Source organism: Cervus canadensis, chromosome 32 (genome assembly GCF_019320065.1).
Source record: "Cervus canadensis isolate Bull #8, Minnesota chromosome 32, ASM1932006v1, whole genome shotgun sequence".
Taxonomy (NCBI): Eukaryota; Metazoa; Chordata; class Mammalia; order Artiodactyla; family Cervidae; genus Cervus; species Cervus canadensis.
In genome coordinates this window covers 27,310,043-27,330,241 of record NC_057417.1, presented here as the reverse complement: position 1 = coordinate 27,330,241, position 20,199 = coordinate 27,310,043, and the positions used below count along the sequence as shown (strand labels likewise).

The 20,199-nt window shown below is 42.5% G+C and overlaps 1 protein-coding gene across 1 annotated transcript in view; it reads right to left on the bottom strand.

Moving 5' to 3' along the window:
* BAZ1B (bromodomain adjacent to zinc finger domain 1B) overlaps positions 1-20,199 on the bottom strand; it is a 54,242-nt gene that overhangs the window by 3,250 nt on the left and 30,793 nt on the right. The window contains exons 8-17 of the mRNA XM_043454958.1: positions 18,390-18,528; positions 17,755-17,888; positions 16,048-16,153; positions 15,246-15,344; positions 14,116-14,293; positions 12,075-12,257; positions 6,046-6,193; positions 4,690-4,837; positions 2,770-2,879; positions 396-541 (exon numbers count right to left, since the gene is read on the bottom strand). Coding sequence (XP_043310893.1) covers positions 396-541; positions 2,770-2,879; positions 4,690-4,837; positions 6,046-6,193; positions 12,075-12,257; positions 14,116-14,293; positions 15,246-15,344; positions 16,048-16,153; positions 17,755-17,888; positions 18,390-18,528 — 1,391 coding nt within the window. The remainder of the gene's footprint in view (positions 1-395; positions 542-2,769; positions 2,880-4,689; positions 4,838-6,045; positions 6,194-12,074; positions 12,258-14,115; positions 14,294-15,245; positions 15,345-16,047; positions 16,154-17,754; positions 17,889-18,389; positions 18,529-20,199) is intronic.

Below are 20,199 nucleotides of genomic sequence, written 5' to 3'. Positions count from 1 at the left end.
CGGAGGGGAGGGTGCGTCCCTCCCATGACAACTGTCGGCAAAAGCCCCAAGTGAGCGAGGCTCCAACATTGCTGACATTCCCACCACAGAGACCCAGCCCCGCTGAGCCGCGGGAGACACATGGATACTATTTTAAAGTCCTTAACGAGTCGCAGGCTGCCCGTTAACTAGAGGAGATGTTTGCAGGCTGCAGCAGTGGAATGCCAGGCATAGCTGCTCCCGGGGGCCTGCTGCCCCGTCTGCCTACATGGCCATCCATCTGCCTCATCAATCTCCAGAGTGGGGGGTGGTGGGGAGCAGAGGGGCGGCTCCACCTGTTGCCTGGTGAATTCCTGACGCTGGAGTCGGGGGTACGAATCTGAGATGCTAGAGCGCGGAGGAAAAGTGATTCTTACCAGCTCGTCCACCTCTGTGTCGTCCGCAGGTGGAGCCTTCGGCCGAGCCCTCCTGGTGGGATGCGGCTTCTTGCCTGGCCGTCGGCCGGGCCGCGCTGTAGGAGGGATGACACCCTGCTTGCCCCGGACAGTCCTGCGTGGTCTCACTGAAATTAAACACATGCGTTCAGAGAAGAACTGAGGATGAAGGGAGCATGCCCACGGAAGGGGTGATGCTCTGGATGAGCAGAGCGGTGACCTCCCCAGGTTTGGGGGGGTGGTGCTCGTGCCATCGTCTCCTGCTCTCTGACCTCACAGGGCATGTCAAGGGCAGTGGCAGCAGATGACGAATGGATGGATACCTTTCATCAACTGCCCAAGACCTTTGAAGAGTCTATTTAGAAAGCCAGTTCCTTTGGTACATGCATCCTCTGTCCCCACCCCATCCACAGGGAAAGAGGGCTGGAAGGAGTCAATTGTAAACTGACTCACTCGAGAGACAAAGCCATTTGCTGATGGGTCTGCCTAGAATTCCTTCAGCCCAAGCTCAGCCTGAGAACGCATGTATTACATGAGAGATGGAATCTGAGTGTGGAACAGATCCTGTTTCCTAATTCCCAGAGTTATCCTGTATTCACTACCACAGTCTGCTCAGAGAAAAGCTGATGCTTATGTGAAGTCTTCCTCACTGAATCCAATTTAAGGCTTTGATTTCTAAAAAGCACAGACAGTAGTAGGCCAGGCCACTTCCACCAGAGCCCTGTCCAGGACCCCCCGAGACAGAAGAGAAACTACTAAGGCACAAGACTGCCCATTTCTCTGTTTACAACAGGCGCTCAATGTCGCGTGGCCAGCATCTCTCAGTATGTCCCCGAGAAACAAAGCCCCATTTGGCTCAAGGCTGCTCCACTAAGCAAACACTTCCCTGGAAAATGGGGAGGGGCACTGGACCAGAGCTAGGGGCACACAGAGGCGGGGATGCAGGGAACCAATAACCTATGTTTTATATTCTACTTCTAGACCAAGAGGACACTTCACCGACACTCTTAGGTTTTGTAAGTTCTGAGACTAGGCAAGGAAGAGAGTAAGAAGCTAATGCCAAGGATGAAACGCAGGATACACGAACAGCCAGCAGCCGAGGACCTTGAACTGCACCAGGGAACCACATCTTTGTGCCCTAAAAGGCAGAGCAGGCAAGAGGCTCTGAAGCACCAAAAGCTTCCTGGATCCTTTCAGGAGAAGAGGTCCTAGAAACCTGGAGCGGGAACAAGTCCTTGGAAAGAGCAATAACTTCAAAGTGGAAAGAAATCATTACTTGGAAAATAAACAAAATCAGCACATGGTTACATCCAGAATCTGTTCACAGACAACAAAGCATCCAAATCATGACCTGGGCAGTCCTCGGCCTTCTCTGTAATGCAGGCTCACAGACCCCTAGTCTCCTTCCCTCCGATACCTGAAAAGTCATGCCGTGTGAGCAAACAAGAGGAGCCCTAGAGGAACGAGAGAAATGCAGATGTCCCAAACTAATCCCCTGCAGTGTCAGGGCAGACGGAGGTCAGGGGCACAAGCGCAGAGCCCTCGGGTTTCGGCAGCACTGATACAGTCAGGACTGGGTCTGGCACGCAAGCCCTCTCTCCCAGCGCCAAGTATGAGCATGGGAACTGTTCCTCTCTTCAAAAGCTCATCAAAATCTTGTAGTTGTATAGCCTACAAAGAAAGGTGTATTTTGCAGGAAAGGCTGCCTGTTAAAAGGCTAGACTGTAGACTTAGCGGTTTAACCAATAAAAATGACCAACTCTCAAAGCCTCCTGAAGAACGGACGTGAGAGAATGAGTTACCAAGGTGAGAGTAACGACGAGCCCTTCCCTGCTGACGCCCAGTGCAAACAGCCGAGCCTCCTGACAACGATGCCCAGACCACGCGGAAAGTCTCCTCTTTTCAGACTAGCACATCTGCAGCCCTACACACTACTGGGAAGAGACAAATCACTGTAACCAGAGAAAAAATAGCTTCTCTCAAAGGAACACTGCACCAGAGGCCAGAAGAATGCAAGAGACAGCAGTGGGCCTGGACCCTCGCTACCGCAGCCTCACACGCAGGGGCTCAGAACCAGCAGACCTATCGCAAACACACCTGGGGCCTGAACTCCACCAAATCGTGGACCAAGTAGCTCGGCCACAATTTGATGCTCTGAGACCAAGCCACCCAACCTCCTACTAGGCAGTTAACTGGCATCTTGAAAACCCATTTAAAACATGGCAGCAGAGTCAGCCCACTGCCACAACACGGAAAATGGCACGCTGGTGTTGTTGGGCATCTCTTACCAACCCAGTCGTGCCAGGTCAGGTTAGAAGACAGTGAGGTTAACTACAAAAGCAAACCGAATACTCACGTCGCAAACCAGCCACCTCATAATCCTCTTCCTCCTCCTCCTCCTCCTCTTCCTCTTCATCGCTCTCGTCATCTTCGCTGTCCTCAGAGGCAGACTCTTCAGTATAATTCCTGTGGGAGAAAATACTTGTAGAGACCATGGATCCAGGCCAAAGTGGTCCAAAGACAGGTAAAGTCCCACATAAATCGTGGCAACCTTTCCCTCTTCACGGACTAGACAGATTTCACGATAAGGGGAGGGAACCTGAATCGAGGCCAGGGCACAGGAAGCAGAATGGAAACGCAAGCTTTAACCGCACGTCTCCTCTGCCAGGCCCCAAACACAGTGGCTGAAACACGACGGCAACAAAAAACCAAGACCCAAATGCAACCCCACCCCTGAACACATAAAACCTCTCCTTTTGTCTCACAGAAGAGCCAGATAATGTAACATTTCAGGTAGAAAAGCTGTCCCCAGTGCTGGGGTGGACTGAAAGGATAAACAGCCCAGACAGGTGTTACTCCACCTGGATGCCCCCTTCCAGGAGCTGAAACAGCTTGCAGATGACCGTAACATCAAAGCACTGGTAATCCCAGCTCAGAACAGCTGGTCCAAAGCCCCACCGATTCCAAGAGGCGGCCTCCCCTCTCTAAGTGTAGCTGGAATGGAGTGAGATATAACCGAGTAATGCTGTCAGGCAGGGCTGGGATCAAACAGCTCTGTCCTTTCAAAGAGACACAAGCCAGAGTGCCTGCATGCTGCTCTTTCACAACCTCAAACTTCAACGTGGAAAACAACAGCGTTAACTTCGGCAGGTATCAGGCGCCTCCTCTTTACAAGGCCCTGTGATCGGCCTCCCTGGTGAGGGTGAAGGACAGAGCGCCTCCGCTACTCTCCGCACACCAACGCTCTCACAGGAAGGCAGCGGGCTGCGGAAAAACTGAGCAGAAAGGCAAGATGCACCAGTATTCCACTTCACAGACATCAGAAGCCGAGTTGGAACACAGAGGAGGAATAGTTAATCCTAAGGATGTAAGGATGCTTCCAGAAAGCAGTGAAACTTTAGGTAGGCGGCGGGCAGTTTAGCCAGGTAGGAGTTCTGGGGCCAGGGACTATGCCCGCTGGGAAGAAGACACCAGAGGCAAGGATACCCAATAAGCGGTCTGTAAGGAGCACACAAGATGGGAACAAGGGTTCATAAAATCGTAAGCTAGTGCTGTGTAAGAAGAGTCTCAAAAGTTACTCTAGGGAGTCTGGGCTTCATTCTAGAGGCAGTGGGAAGACCACAGTGTTTCAAGAGGATAGTGACGTAAGCAAATCTCTGTCTTTTGTAAAGCATTCTGGTATCACCACAAAGCTGGAAGGAGAAGAGGGGGAAGATATGAGGTCCGGAGTTGAGAAGCCAGTGGAGGAGGCCAGATGAGCAATTCAGGAGGGCCGTAGGACAGCAGGAGGCTGACTCGCAGACATCTAGACACTGAACTGGTAACATTCGGCAATACAGAGACGGGAGAGGAAGATGGCCAAGCTGAGGCCAAAATTCTAACCATGCTAAGGAAGGAAAAGAAGAGGTACAGGTAAGGAAGGAAATGAGTTTCATGATTTCTAGCAGCGGGCAGCTGCAGAAGTCATCAGAAATTAAGAAGTGGGCAAAGTAGAAGTAAAAGACAGAGGGAGATATGTTATTTGAAACGAAGAGATGACCAAGAAAATATAAAACATAGCTGGTAATGAAAACTAGAAATGTCAACAATGAGCTAAAATTAAATCGGAGCCCTTTGAGCACCACTCCCCCACCCACTGTAGTACCTTAAATAAGAGGGCTCTGCACACAAAAGATAAACTTAAAGCTCCCCAGCATCATTCAGTCTGAATAACGATGCTCAAGTACAACAGCTACTTATCAATTTATTTGTTTTTAAAAGAAGAAGAAATTCTCACCTGCCACGGGAGTTGCGCCTGGCAGTAGCAGGCTGGCAAGCTGGGCACTGCCACTCACCATCTGGTACTTCATAGAGGGCCGGCCTCAGACAGAACAGGTGGAAGGCTTTATTACACTCGTCACATAAGATCAGCTTGTCATCTTCACCTGCAAGGAGATAAACATGTACAGCACGTTGGGAGCACGGCCACAGTCAGTGACTTGTAAGGAGGAGCTGCCAGCCTCAATCAACCCGACAGAAGAAGAAACTTTCTAGCGCAGTGCTACCCCATTTTAAAGAGCACAGTCATCTTCTGAAAAGAAATGCAGTATTAACTAAGCTATAGGTAATTTAGGGTTTGGGGCTTCTAACTTACATCCCCAAATTGACTCAGGGCTAGAAGAGACGGTTAACATTCACTAGGAGGCATCAAAAACTCAAGCACTGGCTGGAGATTTCACTGCCCCTCTCCCACTAAGAAATGAACCCCTGACAAAGTATACCTTTCTGCCCTCCTTCCTCTGCCCCGACCAGACAAATGTGTCCCAGTTGGCATCTATTATGGTTTGGTTTCCTTACATTTGAAAACACACCAACCCAATTTAAATGATCGTTTCCCTTCTCCAACCTTCAGTTTTTAGAGCAACTAAATGATTTTAGAGAGGTCTTTTCATCCTTGGGAAGTATATCCTAACCTGTCACACAACAGCTTTAGCCACTGAGAAGTCAATCACTGAGGGGCTTTTAGAACATAATGGGGCTCCTAAAAGCTCCAGCGTTTAATAGTCCCACATGCTTCGATCTGCAGGAGTCCAACATAGATAATCCAAACTTCCTTCTTCATGGCGTTCAAATACTGCCCTCTACTGGCAGCACCCACAGCACTACAGATGAACAAAATTCAGAGATTTTAAATTTGGGTTAAACTAGACCTGGGTTCAATCCTTGGGTCAGGAAGATCCCCTGGAGAAGGAAATAGCAACCCACTCCAGTACTCTTGCCTGGAAAATCCCATGAATGGAGGAGCCTGGTAGGCTACAGTCCATGGGGTAACAAAGAGTCGGACGCGACTGAGCGACTTCACTTCACTCACTAATTTTGCTCCCTAGAGAAAACTTAAAGCTTGGCAAGATCAACTGTTATTTTATACTCCAAACTGAGGCACAAAGGGACTGCTCTGATTTGTGGGCATGCGACTTTAAAGACCAGCATTTTATGAACTTTCAGAAGGTGAAATCTGTCCCCCCACATCTAAAACTGTGTGCACAGAACTCTTTAGTGGAGAAAAGAACTTGGAAATGGAAGCCCAAGCGCCTAATATACTCAGGTAAGCCACTCTGACTTAAATATACCTTTCTTTCTGATTTAAATATACCTTTCTTTCGACAAACTTTGCATCGAGCATTTTCAGCTGACATATCCCATTTGATACAGGCATCAAGCATCCCAAGTAGAACATGCATTCTGGAAAAAGTCTGAGCCTCGCGGATAGCTGTCTTCCACTTTTCCAGAGCAGATGCGACCTAAACAGAGACCAAAGCAGGCCAGCATTACTATGACTGCAAAGACACAGAATATGGACCTTTCACATCATATTGACAGAGTATACACCGAGAGAGGAATAGTACTAGGTAAAGACGAGAGAATCCTGAGTACACTCACCTTCTAGAGCCCCTCCGGTCTAACCCATTTATCTTACAGAAGAAACCAAGGCCTTGAAGGGTACAAAAAAGTTGCCAAAGGGCACACAAAGAATTTGGTGGCGGGGGGAGGCGGGTGACTAGAGGCAAGTCTCTTCTAGTGAAATCCACTTAAAGACTCTGTCATTTGAAAGCAAGAACACTATGCTGTGTAAATAATGCTAGTATGCAGCAATGTCACGGAGCTAACAAAACTGTGGTCAACAAGAGTATCAGTTTCTGCACCAATATGTGCCTCAATCCCAGATAACAGGGCCTAGAAATACTAGTGATATGAAACGTTCTACAGTCCTTAAAAGTATGAAGCACAGATATGTGACATTTCTCTTGACTTGATCACCAACTTCTAACTGAAGTGACAATTGTAAAGCGCTGGGGGTTGGCCTCATTTCCTTCTGGGCAGTTACTCTCAGCATAAACCACACTGTCTCCTGCCATCATCAGAAAATGGAAATTAATTTAGAATTAGCAAAAGAGTTGGGATGGAGAAAAATACAATTAAGAATCTTCAACCCTCTCTATAAAACACACATTCTGAGGTGGAACAAAAACATCATTTTAGAATAACTCATGTATTTGTATTGCTGTTTTATTAATTAAAAGGTGATTTTTTGTGGACCCTTTCAAAGCACTTAAGCCTAAATGATTAAATGGCACGATAGAGGGCATCATTCTCAACAGTCAGACAACACAAGAGCTGCCAAGGCGCCGCTCAGGCGGTCCACCAGGAGCCGAGCGCCGTGGGTATCTCACTGTCGTCCGCCTTGTGGAGGCCATCCTGCTCTCAGTCATGACCGAGCTGAAGTCAGCAGTGCTGGCTACTCTTACAGCCTGGCTAGCTCCAGCTGACTGACACCACGCCTGCTGGGTTTTACTGCCCTGTCCTAAACAAAAAGGCCTATTTCAAGTAATAGTCTCCCTCCTGTAAGAAAGGCCATATGGCCTTTTCATGGAAGGCCATAGGCTTAAAACAGAGCTGCCGAAGGAAAAAGACAGTTGAGCTACTTCTGCAACCCTGGTGTACAGGTGGAGGGAGGGGGAAGAAAGGCTGTCTTTTTCTTACAGAAACCGAGAGCCTTGTGTGTGTAAATTTATGAACAAGGGTAAGTAACATAAACACACCAAAACATCTATTTAAGAGGCTGCTCAAGTTCTAGTGAAAACTGACTCATTCCTTACTCCAACTTGCAGTGCAGATATTTCAACATCTGCCTCTGAAATACAATTTCCTTCCTTCCCTTTTCAGAGTGCCTCAGCAGGATGTAAGATATACAATCACAGCTGCCTCGCTGGTCTTCAACCCTAAAGTAATGAGAGCTGACATGCGGTACCAGAGAGTCTCCTACTTAATCTTAAATCTTCTTCATTCAATTAAAACTTAAATCTTCTTCATTCAATGCAATATAAATTTAAGAATTTTAGGTTCAATTCCTAAAAGAGTGTTACTGAGAATAGCCAGGGAACAGCTAAAATGGGCTTTGGTGTCCTCTAGTGGTCAGATGGACACAAGTTACCAACATTTAAAAAACATTTCCTATAAACTACAAAATCTGAGAACCTAGCACACGTGGCCTCATTAGAACAAACAAAGCAAAACACTGAAAGAGACCTTGAGAATAAGCTTATTAAAACCTCATTTTAAAAACTGACTTGAGATATAATTTATATATTAACAAGTTCTCCCTATTAAACATACAGTCAATGGCTTTTCATATATTTGCAGAGGTTTACAACTATCAACATAATCTTAATTTTAGAACATTTTTATCACCCCCAAAAGACTTGCCAATTCCTATCCCTACGCTAACCCACAATTCCCTACCTTATCCCACCACTTCCTCAGCCCAAGGCAACCACAATCTTCCTCTGCTTTACAGATTTAACTATTCTGACATTTCACACAACATGTGGCCTTTTGTGACTGGCTTCTTTAATTGAGCATGTTTTCCAGCTTCATCCACATCCCAGCATGTGACAGTACTTCATTCCACTTAAACTGCTGAGTAACACATCCATGTTGTTTATCCACTCATCAGCTGGCAAACACTTGGACTGCTTCCGCTTTTTGATTATTCTGAGTAAGACTGCTATGAATGTTTGTACCCATTTGTATAAACGTTCGTTTGTTATTTTTCGTGAAAAGAAAGTCTGCCCAAGATCCCAGCAATCTGGGCCAGGTCTCCTGATCCCCAATCTGGTGCTGCTGGCATTTATACATTAGCTCCTGTTTTATCCCCTGTGTTATTCATCCAGACCAGCCTTGTCTACAGTTTAGTTCAGTTCAGCCGCTCAGTCAAGTCTGACTCTTTGCGACCCCATGGACTGCAGCACGCCAGGCTCCCGTGTCCATCACCAATTCCTAGAGCTTGCTCAAACCCATGTCCATTGAGTTGGTGATGCTATCCAACCATCTCATCCTGTCGTCCCCTTCGCCTGCTGCCTTCAATCTTTCCCAGCATCAGGGTCTTTTCCAATCAGTTCTTCGCATCAGGTGGCCAAAGTATTGGAGTTTCAGCTTCAGCAAAAGTCCTTCCAATGAATATTCAGTACTGATTTCCTTGAGGATCGAGTGGTTTGATCTCCTTGCTGTCCAAGGAACTCTCAAGAGTCTTCTCCAACATCACAGTTCAAAAGCATCAATTCTTCGGCACTCAGTTTTCTTTACAGTCCAACTCTCACATCCATACACGACTACTAGAAAAACCATAACTTTGACTAGACGGACCTTTTTTGGCAACAAAGGCCTTGTCTCCAACCAGCCTCTAGTTTCAAGAACAAAAACAACCGGCACTCATCATTTTAAAGAACATCTTAGTCTCCTCCCATTGCACAAAATTCCAAACAGTCTAGAACATTAAAAAAAAAAAAAAACCCACCATATCCAAGACTTAAAAACAGATCAACAGCAGCTAGATAAAGTTTTTACAGTCAACACAGTGCCATCAAGTAAATACTGTCTTGCAGTACTGCTGGGAAGCCAGACACACTATTCTTTTTTTTTTTCCCATTTATTTTTATTAGTTGGAGGCTAATTACAATATTGTAGTGGTGCCAGACACACTATTCTGATGAAAAAGTCAAAGTCTCCAACATATTTAAATCAAGTTGGGCCCTAGTTAGAAACAGCAGAAATGTGTATAACAAAATTAAGGGGAACTCAGCTTTCCTAACAGTAAAAAGACAACATCATATTTTGACAAGAATATAATGAGGCGTCAGACCATATTCTTCCATAAAAGAATGTTTAAAATGGAAAAACAGATAACCAACTTGTCAAGACAAATGCATCCAAAGTAAACAGAGAGCCTAACAGAACCCAGGATTTCGCCCAATTATAAAACATCTTTCCCACTGAATGCAAGAAAATGAAATAAACATTAAATAATTGAAATAATTGACTACCACATGAAGGGATTTAAGAGATAATCTACTTTCACAAATAAGGAAACTGAAGCACAGATTAGAGACTGACATTAGCTCCGTGCAACAGCCTAGTGCCAGCTGAAAAACCCTGGCCCATGCTAAGTGGAAACCTTCAAAGCAAAGGACAGTGGAAAATTTCAGAGCTGTGGCAAGGTTGACCTTCAGTGGGGAACTGCAAGGCATAATGCCATTTTAATGGAGAACATTGTTGAACTACTTAGTCGGCAACCTAATTGATTTTCCAAGAAACTCCTCCATGTTTTCCATTTGTGTGCTATGTGTCTGGGCCCCAAGGTTAAATCTGCAAAGTGCTCACATTTTCCTCCCCAACCAAGCTAAGAATCGTCTCATGCGACAAACTGAAAAGAGGTTCCTTCACGATGGGGCTCAATACTAAAAAGGAACTTGATGAGAACGCTATAGAGCTACTGGCTCCCAATGAGGAGAAAACAATATGAGTAAGGAATGGCAAGCAAAGACCACATCAAGGAGGAGACTGTTCTGCACAGAACTGGGTTAAAAACGAAACCCATGAAGCATTCAGCAAGGCTGAAAGTTACACCTAACGAGAAGAGATTTAGGAAAGGAGAGTACGAACTGTCTGATGTCTTATTTCACCTAGAGGTTACCTGGATGCTGTATTCCTGTAAGACAATGACACGTGTGTGAAAGCTGAGTCTATGTCATGAATTAATAGTTAAAAGTTTATCTAACTGAATCTTAGTTCTTGGCTCACCTCTCACCCAAAATGTTTCTTGTATCACATATCACTCTCGGTCTTAGGAAGAAACTTGGGGGGAACATGACAACTGTGTACAACTCCCAGAGGAGCTTCAGAGAGTAAACTCATTCCATGTCAACTCAGAGGATGAAACTAGGACCAGCGGTCAGTGATGAGAGGCAATTCCAGCTCAGGCTAACACTGTGCCCACCACTCTCCACAACCTAATTAATTTTTACTTGTTCTTTAAAATCCAGGTAATAGGGTCTCTCCTCTGGCAAGTGTTAAGTGGCCCTTGGAATCTCTCACAGGCGAGCCATGGACTCATCTTTCTCCACATCTGTCACACTGCTCTAAGCATCTCTCACACAGTTCTTGAGGGCAAGGACTTCTGGCTTCTACTTATCACCAGAACCCCCAGACTGTGCACAGTGACCGGCAGAGGAAAGCCAGTCCCGGGCATCATCCAGTGGAACACTTTCCCTTGTTTTCACTTTTCTCCCTCCCCTCCTCTCTCTTTGCCACTTGCTTCAAGCTTGGTCAAAGAAGACAATCTTCCCTGATAGAGGAGGACCTTTCTTCGCCCAGGGTGCACAAGTAGTTGTGTTCCCTGAACAGAACCTCCAAACAAGCTCTAAAGGCCCTCACAATAGTCAAAAGGTGGAAGTGACTCAAGTGTCCACTGATGGACTGATAAGCACAATGCGGTCTATACACACAATGAAATATTACTCAGTCTGATAAAGGAAGAAAATTCTGGCACGTGCTATAACACAAGTAACTTTGAAGAAGTTAAATACACCAGTCATAAAAAGACAAATATTGTATGATTCCACTTATATGAGATACCTAGAGTACTCAAATTCATCACAGAAAGAAAATGATAGCTGCCAGGGACTGGGGGGAAGGATGAAATGGGTAACTTAGTGTTCAATGGGCATTTCAGTTTGGGAAGATAAAAAAAAATTCTGAGGACAGATGGTGGTAATAGTTGCAGAACAATGTGAATGTACTTAATGACACAGATTACATGTAAAAATGGCAAAGTTATTGATCATGTATATTTTACAATTTAAAAAACATGAAAAACCACCACCCTTCAAAAAAGGGCTTCCCAAATGGCTCAGTGGTAGAGTCCACTTGCCAATGCAGGAGACACAGAAGATGTTGAGTTTGATCTCTGGGTCAGGAAGGTCTCTTGGAGGAGCAAACTGCCTGGGAAATCCCATGGGCAGAGGAGCCTGGTAGGTTATGGGGTCACAAACAGTCAGACATGACTGAGCACACACACACAAACACCTTTTTTAAAAAGGAATTCGCTTTGGTAAAGGTAAAAGGTGTGTGTGCTGGGGGGTGGGGGGTCTGACACAGTATCCAGCACTATAGGCAGGGCTGTGCTCCACAGACCAGTCTGAAAACAACATTTGGAGAAAGGGATGAAGATCAGACACTGGCTCAGGGAACAGTGCTTATGTAGCTAAAAATCACAGGGTTAGATAATTTTAATACCAATTATATACTTCTACAGTCATAAAATGACATCTTCATTAGCTAAAATACCTTTGCTTCCTCTGCCATTTTTTTCTCTTCATCCACCTCTTCAGTCTTGACTGAATCTTCACTTTGGAGTTTTCTTCTCTTCTGCTTGGGAGCCATGAAGCCTTGGAGAAACTTCTTTATGACACTGGCTTGAAGGGCAATCACACATTCACCAAAATCCTTCAGTTTCTCTAGTGAGATCACCTACAGAAAACGATTTCAAGACTAGACTGAGCGAAAGGCCAAGAGAAAGATGAAACCAGACTATCCTCAATTAAATTCCAATCAACCTAAACCATAATTGGTCACACAACGTTAATTTAACTGGGTGCCTCAGTTCAATGGAAGGCTTATACATTTGAAAGTAGCCAGACTACTTGGATATCCCTGATGAAGGGTCCCATGAGATGCTGAAACTTGCTCTACTTAAGGAAGTTACTGAGCTCATTCATTCACTCAGCAACTGAGTGCCTACTAAGTACAAATGACAGCCTCAAGGCAAAGAAAAACAGAAGGAAAGCAAAAATTTACCAACCTATTAGCTTACAAACTATAAGCCACATAATACATTTTAGATGACGATCTCATCAAAGCCTCACACCGATTTTATGAATGAGGAAACACAAGCTAGATCACTGATCCAAATCACGCTCTACCTTCTTAGTCACACAACACATGCCCATGTAAAAATACCATTTTATAACGACAGAATCAAAATATGGTCCATGGAGAAGGGACTGGCAAACCACTCCAGTCTTTTGCCTTGAGAACCCCATGAACAGTATGAAAACAGAAAGAATGATGATAATCCAATGTTAGCAAGGTATGGGTCTGGGTTTGACACAAAGTAGGCAACTGATAAATACTTGCTAAATAAAAAAGCAATTGTAGTATTTGAAACTGGCAGAATCCTTTTGGTTGAATAATTCCTATTAAAAAAAAACTTGAACAATAAATATGTTTCAATCCTTTTCCCCAGAGAATGTACCAAAAATTCATAACAGAACTAATGAAAAAAAAAGTTACATATATTAAGATGATCTATGATTTGCTAATACAAATAGCAAAGAAAAAAACAGAAGTCTGACAATAAAAGATTTACCATATCAACTCCATGGCTTATTATGTACACCAAAGTGATACAAAAACTAAAAGAAATGGAAAGTTCCTATAAAGGAGGGAAAACTGGGGGGGTGGGGATCCCCAACTGCTCATAAAAATCATTTAACTATTAACACATATAATGCATATGAACAATTTGAAAACACTCACCAATATTGATGTTTGGAGTTAGGTGGACTTCATTACTTAAAATTAACATAAAAATTAGCCTGCCAGGCTCCTCTGTTCATTGAATTCTCCAGGCAAGAATATTGGAGTGGGTAGCCATGCCCTTCTCCAGGAGATCTTCCCAACCCAGGGATGGAACCCGGGTATCCTGCATTGCAGGCAGATTCTTTACCATCTGAGCCACCAGGGAAGCCCCATAGTAATAACTGATGGACAGTGTTTTCCAATCTTTTCTCCAGCTTTGATACCTAAACTTATCTAATGTTGGACACAGAGTCTCTTTAACTGGGTCACCTACAACACTTAAGGGTCCTTCTGAGCAGTAAGTGACAGAACAATAAATGCACCTTCACTGAAATTACCTGTTTAACAGCATGAGTGCTGCCCAACAAAAGATTAACTCTACTGAGTTGATCAGGTTAGAGAATGGACAAAAGCAGGATACACAAACGTTTCCTACCTTAAAGCACAGGCATCACACGGGAATGGACAGGTTAAATAATGTTATATGACTATGACTTCAGGACTAGTTTTCTTGCAACTCAACAAAAAAGCTCTTTTTTAACAAATGTTCTGTGCCAACTATTAGATTTTTCTGGATACCAGCAGATGATGAAAAGGGGAAAATATCATATGTACACAGAGAACTTAGGGTTCACATGTGTCTTTCAAAATAAACTCAAACATATGATCCCCGGGGTCATCTAGGGAAGTCAAGAAGAGTATCAGGGAACAATTCCAAATTAAAAGAGTATTTCCCTGATGGTCTTACCCGAGCTTCAAATTCTGAGGTTTCTTCCACATAACCAAGTCCTCCCTTCTGTAACCTTGTTGCAACTTCAATGAGATCACTTCGAAGAAAGTTTAACAGCTCCTGGTTGCCATCACAGGATTTTAGACCTAAATTTGGCTTCCGGGCCAGATGAATAGAATGAATAATGTCCTGGTACCTAGAAAAGTTGAAGGAACGGGGAGGAGGAATAAAGGAACTTAAAGAATGATTACAGATTCCAATGACTTGAATGACATGTTTTATTTCTACAAGACTGATTTAGATCTTTTTAGCTTTGCTTTTTAATAATCTATTTCTTACACAAATCTCTTGATTCTTTTAAAAAACACACAGATTGTATTCTGCACATGGTAATTCCAGTATTTTAAGTGTGTTTCTTTACCTAGCTCTCATTCATGGTACCTGATTTGTGTGGGTTTTAACTTTTTTTTACCATGAGTTTCTTGGAATTCTATCTGTGGAAATTCTTTGAGGCCTGGTTTGAAGCTGTGCTCCTCCAGAGAGAATGTTCATTTGTACACTCTCAATTCCCCCCATCCCTCATCCCCTGGCAACTACTAATCTATTTTCTGACTATAAATTTGCGTACTGTGGATATCTCATCTAAGTGAAATCACATACTATGTGGCCTTTTATTGTCTGGCTTCTTTGACTAAGCATAATGTTCATTCATGTGGCAGCATATTTCAGCACTTTTTTCCTTTTAATGGTTGAATTTATGCATACACCACATTTTGTTTATTCATCCATCAGTTGATAAAATTGAGGTTGTTTTCATTTTCTGGTTATTCTGGATACTGGGAGAATACTTCTGAATACCAGCTGATGCAGAACTGTGTTTACAAAGCTGCCTAACTACAAAGAAGCTCTCAGCCTGGTATGTGGCATGTTAGTGAATAACCCTGCTACCCTGTATACACATGCTTTAATAGCATAATTTTCCAAATAATTATGAGGTGTCAAGAAAATACCAAACAACAAGAAGATAAGAGGGTTACAGGCTTTTAAAATTTTACTTAAGCTTTTATGGATAAACCACCACCACGCCCTAAGGTATGTGTAATATCGAGCGCAGAAGAAAGATGTGGAGAGCAAGATGGAACCCTTACCTCTTCTCCAGTCTCTCTTTGAGCTGACTTTCTCTTATTCCCTGAGGGTGAAGGCAATTTAGCAACTCATCCAGTTCCTTCTGACTATCACATAAAAACCTGCAGGGGTAAAAAAAACAAACTTGTTAACTCTGGGAGGGGGGAATCAAACACTACGGTGGTGGGAGTGGGAAAGCAAAATTCCAACCTTGCTCAGAAGTAGAACAATTTACTGTTGCCACAAGACCTAATGTTAACTTTATCCCAGGACACTGGAGCCAATGTTTCTGCTAAAATGTAATATGAGACAAGTGTACAAATTCACAAAGTTCACTCTTGTCCCTACCCCTTTAAAGAGTAAACTTATATCCAAAACCAAAGCTGAGCACAACCAAAGCAGCTGATGCGATCACAAAGTGGGAGGGACCCTCTCCAAAACCTAGTTCCCAGCTTAAAGCAGAATAGGCACACAGAAGATTAATGGCTATATTTATAATTCTTTATTCTTTAATAGAGATGAAAATACTGCTCTATTCCCAAGCAGACTGAAAGGCATTTTCAACGCTATATAAGATCTATCATATAATATAGTTACATCACAACAGAAAAATAAATTCTAAATCTTAAAGCAAACAAATATATTCTCATAAAAAAAAAAAAATCAAGTCTGCTTTTAAAGCAATGTGCTTACATATCCAAGAAATCAGAGTCACACAAAATGCTCTCAATAGTGAATAACTCACTCACTGGTGTCACTGTATCAAATATTTTCTTAACACTGAAAATGAAAAAGAAAGAGCAACCAGATGAATGCTCACATTACCATAGATTCTGTCCTTGTTTGGGTACAGTGGTCTCGACAGCAATTTCTGTTGCTGGGCCGTGTTGTGTGTTCATGCTTACATTTTTGCCTAGGTTTGCTTTCTTACCTAAGAAAAATGTATACGTTAGGCTGAACACAGCAAATAACTCCACTCCTAGTTTTAAATTTAAGCAGTACACAGACGCTGCCTATTGAATATATCCACATATACAACAGATGCTAATTTCTCTTAAACATCTTACAGACAGCACAGTATCTGGGATAGTTGTTCTCTACACAGCTGAGCAGTTGTACAGGTCAAAGTTTAAGAGTATCACAAGTTAGAATGAAGAGAGATGACTAAACATCTCAGAGCACATAAATAATCTGCTGCTGGTACATGACGATGTTTGGCACGAAGACACAAGTACCTGTGGTGAAGTAGACACAAATGAAATATATAAACTACTACAAGTTTAGCCCTTGGAAGTGGCTGCAAATGTCAAATACAATGCACTTTTTTATAAACCCAATATATGATGTCAGTAGATAGCTCTAAAGCCAGTATTTGAGGCTTTACCTAATCCTACAATTGGTTCTCTCCCCTGCCCTCCTTCTCCCACTTTAACCTGCACATCTGCCCTGCAACATTAACATGTAACCTTGTTGTGTCTTTTCCGTCAGGGAGTTCTGAAGAAACCCTGCCATGCTGGAACTAGACAACAGGAAGGCACAACATCCACCAGGATGCTCTAGAAGTGAAGAAATATGGATGACAACCTCCTCTCAGGAGAATCCGTAACTGTGGGACTGGATTTCTAAAAATAGCCATTAATTTTCTGAGACACATAATAAAACCACAGTGCATCCCACTGGAATCAGTCTCAAGTCTGAAGATCCTCACTTCACATTTGCTGCTCTCACCTGGATATTTACAAAGTCTGCCCAAACTAGATTTTTCTACTAAGAGCCACATTTGGACACACAACATAATTCAACATGAAAAATGCCTTAAATCTGAAGTTTAGGGATATACATTAATTTCATTATTTAACAATTCTGTGAGTTTAAAGTCTGGATTATGAGTTTCTCTAAAATGAAAGAAAACACATTTTAAGAAGCAATTTTCATATATTTATGGATCATCTAATGCAACGGTTCTCAACAGAAAACCAGGCTGCCTCCTAGAGGACATCTGGCAATACCTGGTGGCATGTGGTTGTCACTAACGGCATTCAATGGGCAGAAGTCAGGGATGCTGCTAAATAACCTACAATGCATAGGACAACTTCCCACTACAAAGAATTATCTGGCCCCAAACGTCAACAACAGTGATGCTGAAAAAATTTGATCTAACCATCTGGTATTTTTAAATTAAAAAATTTTTTTCTTTTAATTTCTTTCTTAGGAAAAAAAAAAGAATTACCTCAATTCCAGCCTTTGAAATACCTACAAAGAGACTCCCAAGGAACAAAGTCTGAAAACTACTTGTATAAATATAATACCCAAATATCCTAAAACTCAAGTTTTTCATCTTTTCACACTATGCCTATATCAACACAAAGCTGGTAATCAAATGTTAAGTTTTCTTCCTTTTTCTAGGCATTTCACATCTTCCCACCTCACTCAAATAGAATTAAGAAGATGATAAAGAAATTTAGCAAGTGAAAAAAAGTGACAGAGGAAAGACAGTCTTGAGCATGATAAATAACTAATAGATATACATACTCCGGGGACAGTAGTCCTCATCAGGAGAGTCTGTGTGGTCTTTCCGGTGATGGCTGAATCGGTAGTCAATGCTGTCATGGACCCAGCCTTTCTCAATGAACAAACCTGGAACTTCATCTGAGAAGAGCCAGTATCTACAAATCACAACCACATGTTAATATAATAATACAACACCGTGAGCACAGGATGACTTCCTTGTTGAGCAAGGTGATTACAGAATGTCACTGAACATTGAGCAGATACAAATTCTAAAGTAAAGGACAGCATACTAAAATTTGGGGAATCTGAGATTCACTTCCTACCTATAATTTTTATAACTACTAATATTTCTCTGCTTTAGGTTCCACACGATGTATGCAGTTAAAATATCTTACCATTTTTAGAGACTTCTATTAGGATGACATTTCTCCTACCACCATAACTTAAGCTTCCTATCTGTCTGGTCTTCAAGGACAAGGTCACATGTTATCTAACTTCATAACCCTAGCAGTTGGCACAGTAAATATGCAAACAAATGTGCGATGAGCAATTCTGTGTCCAACATCCACAAACAGGGAAGCTTGTCTAATCTTAATACTAACTAGCAACACTGTAACAGCCCTAAGAGATGACAAAAACTGAATTTAACAACTGACCTGTTGTGGTTCCTATCTGTACCAATTGGAGTCCTCCGCATGACCAGTTTTGCCCTGGCAATCCCTTCCTGGAAAGCCTTCTCAGCAGCGGCTTTGTGCTTTCGTATCCGTTCTTCTTCAGCTTCGCGTTCTAGTTTCACTGTTGAAGGTAAAAAGAAGCAATAGTTAAATTTTTTTTTCTAGTAAATCTTACAAATTTAAATAAGGAGTGAAAAGTGCCTGATATAAACTAGATAGTCATCAAAGCTTCATTTCCTTCTCTTTATTCTAACCTGTTGTTAAGAAATAATATGAAAGGCAGCAATTTCTATCTGGTCCTTCTATGGTCTTTGAATTTCTGTGACGTCTCAGCCATCAACTCAGTGCAAAATCTGTTCTCTCCAAATCTTAACATTTTATTAATTTTATAATAAATTAATTTTATTTTACTGACAATTTTAAATGAAACCTTAAAACAGTCCTCATGTGGAATTAACTGAAACATTTTCTGACAGGACTAGCCACAGGGTCCTCAAAATGGTCAGGATGAATAAGACCAGAATAGTTATTTCAAAACAGAACATATTTCAGTCCTGAGGAATTTAGAAAAAAAGAACTGAGAAAGCAAGAGCAGGGAAGCATTGGCAGATAATAGCAATTACTGCCTACTTAATATAATTTATCAAGTTACTCAGCAAGTTAACACTGTCAATAATGAAAAAAATTCTTAATCCATTTATTTGTGGTCATTCCTAAGTTTATTCTATCTAGATAGAAATCTCCCTCAACAAAGAAAGAAGTCCTGGAATTTTGCCTTTTCAGTTTTTCCACAACTGTCACAAATTTTGTTACTATAAATAAAGGGTACTGCTATTTACAATGCCAGAAATCTTACTGCTCTACTGATGATAACACCTACAATGTAGCAAGAATCTGGAAAATGCATCAGTCTAGAGATGTTACTTTAAAAAATTAAGACAAATTTCATCTATTTAAAACCAATATAGGGAAATTCCTAGGAGGTGCAGCAGTTAGGATATGGCGCTTTCATTGCCATGTGAGTGAAGTCGCTCAGTCGTGTCCAACTCTTTGCAACCCCATGGACTGTAGCCCACCAGGCTCCTCCATCCATGGAATTTTCTAGGCAAGAGTACTGGAGTGGGTTGCCATTTCCTTCTCCAGGGGATCTTCCCAAGCCAGGGATCGAACCCAGGTCTCCCGCATTGTGGGCAGATGCTTTACTGTCTGAGCCAGCAGGGAATCACTACCATGGGCCCTAGGGAATCACTACCATCACACCCATGAAAAATGAAAACATGTGTTCCCACAGAAACTTGTACGGCAATGCCTGCAGCCAGAGTAGTAAAACAAAACAAATGTCCATCAACTGATAAACGGATAAACAAATGTGGCATGTGCAAAAAGTGGAACAATATTTAACCATAAAAAGGAATGAAGTGTTGAAACACCCTACAACCTGAACCTTGAAACCACAGTTAAGTGAAAGAAGCCAGTCACAAGAGACCACATATACAACTCCACTGATATGATGTAACAGAATAGGCAAATACAGAGATGTATTTCATCAGCCGTGGAAGCTGACTGCTTAGGACTGGGGGCGGGGATGGGATCATGGTAACTAAAGGGCATGAGGTTTTTTTTTGAGGTGATGAAAGTGTTCTAAAATTGATTGTGATAAAGACTACACATATCTGTGAATATATTAAAACAATGAACTGTACAATAAACATGGATGAGATGTGTAGTGTGTGAATTATTTTTTAATAAGGCTGTTTTTCTTTTTCTTTTTTTTAAAGTTCAGACTTAACTG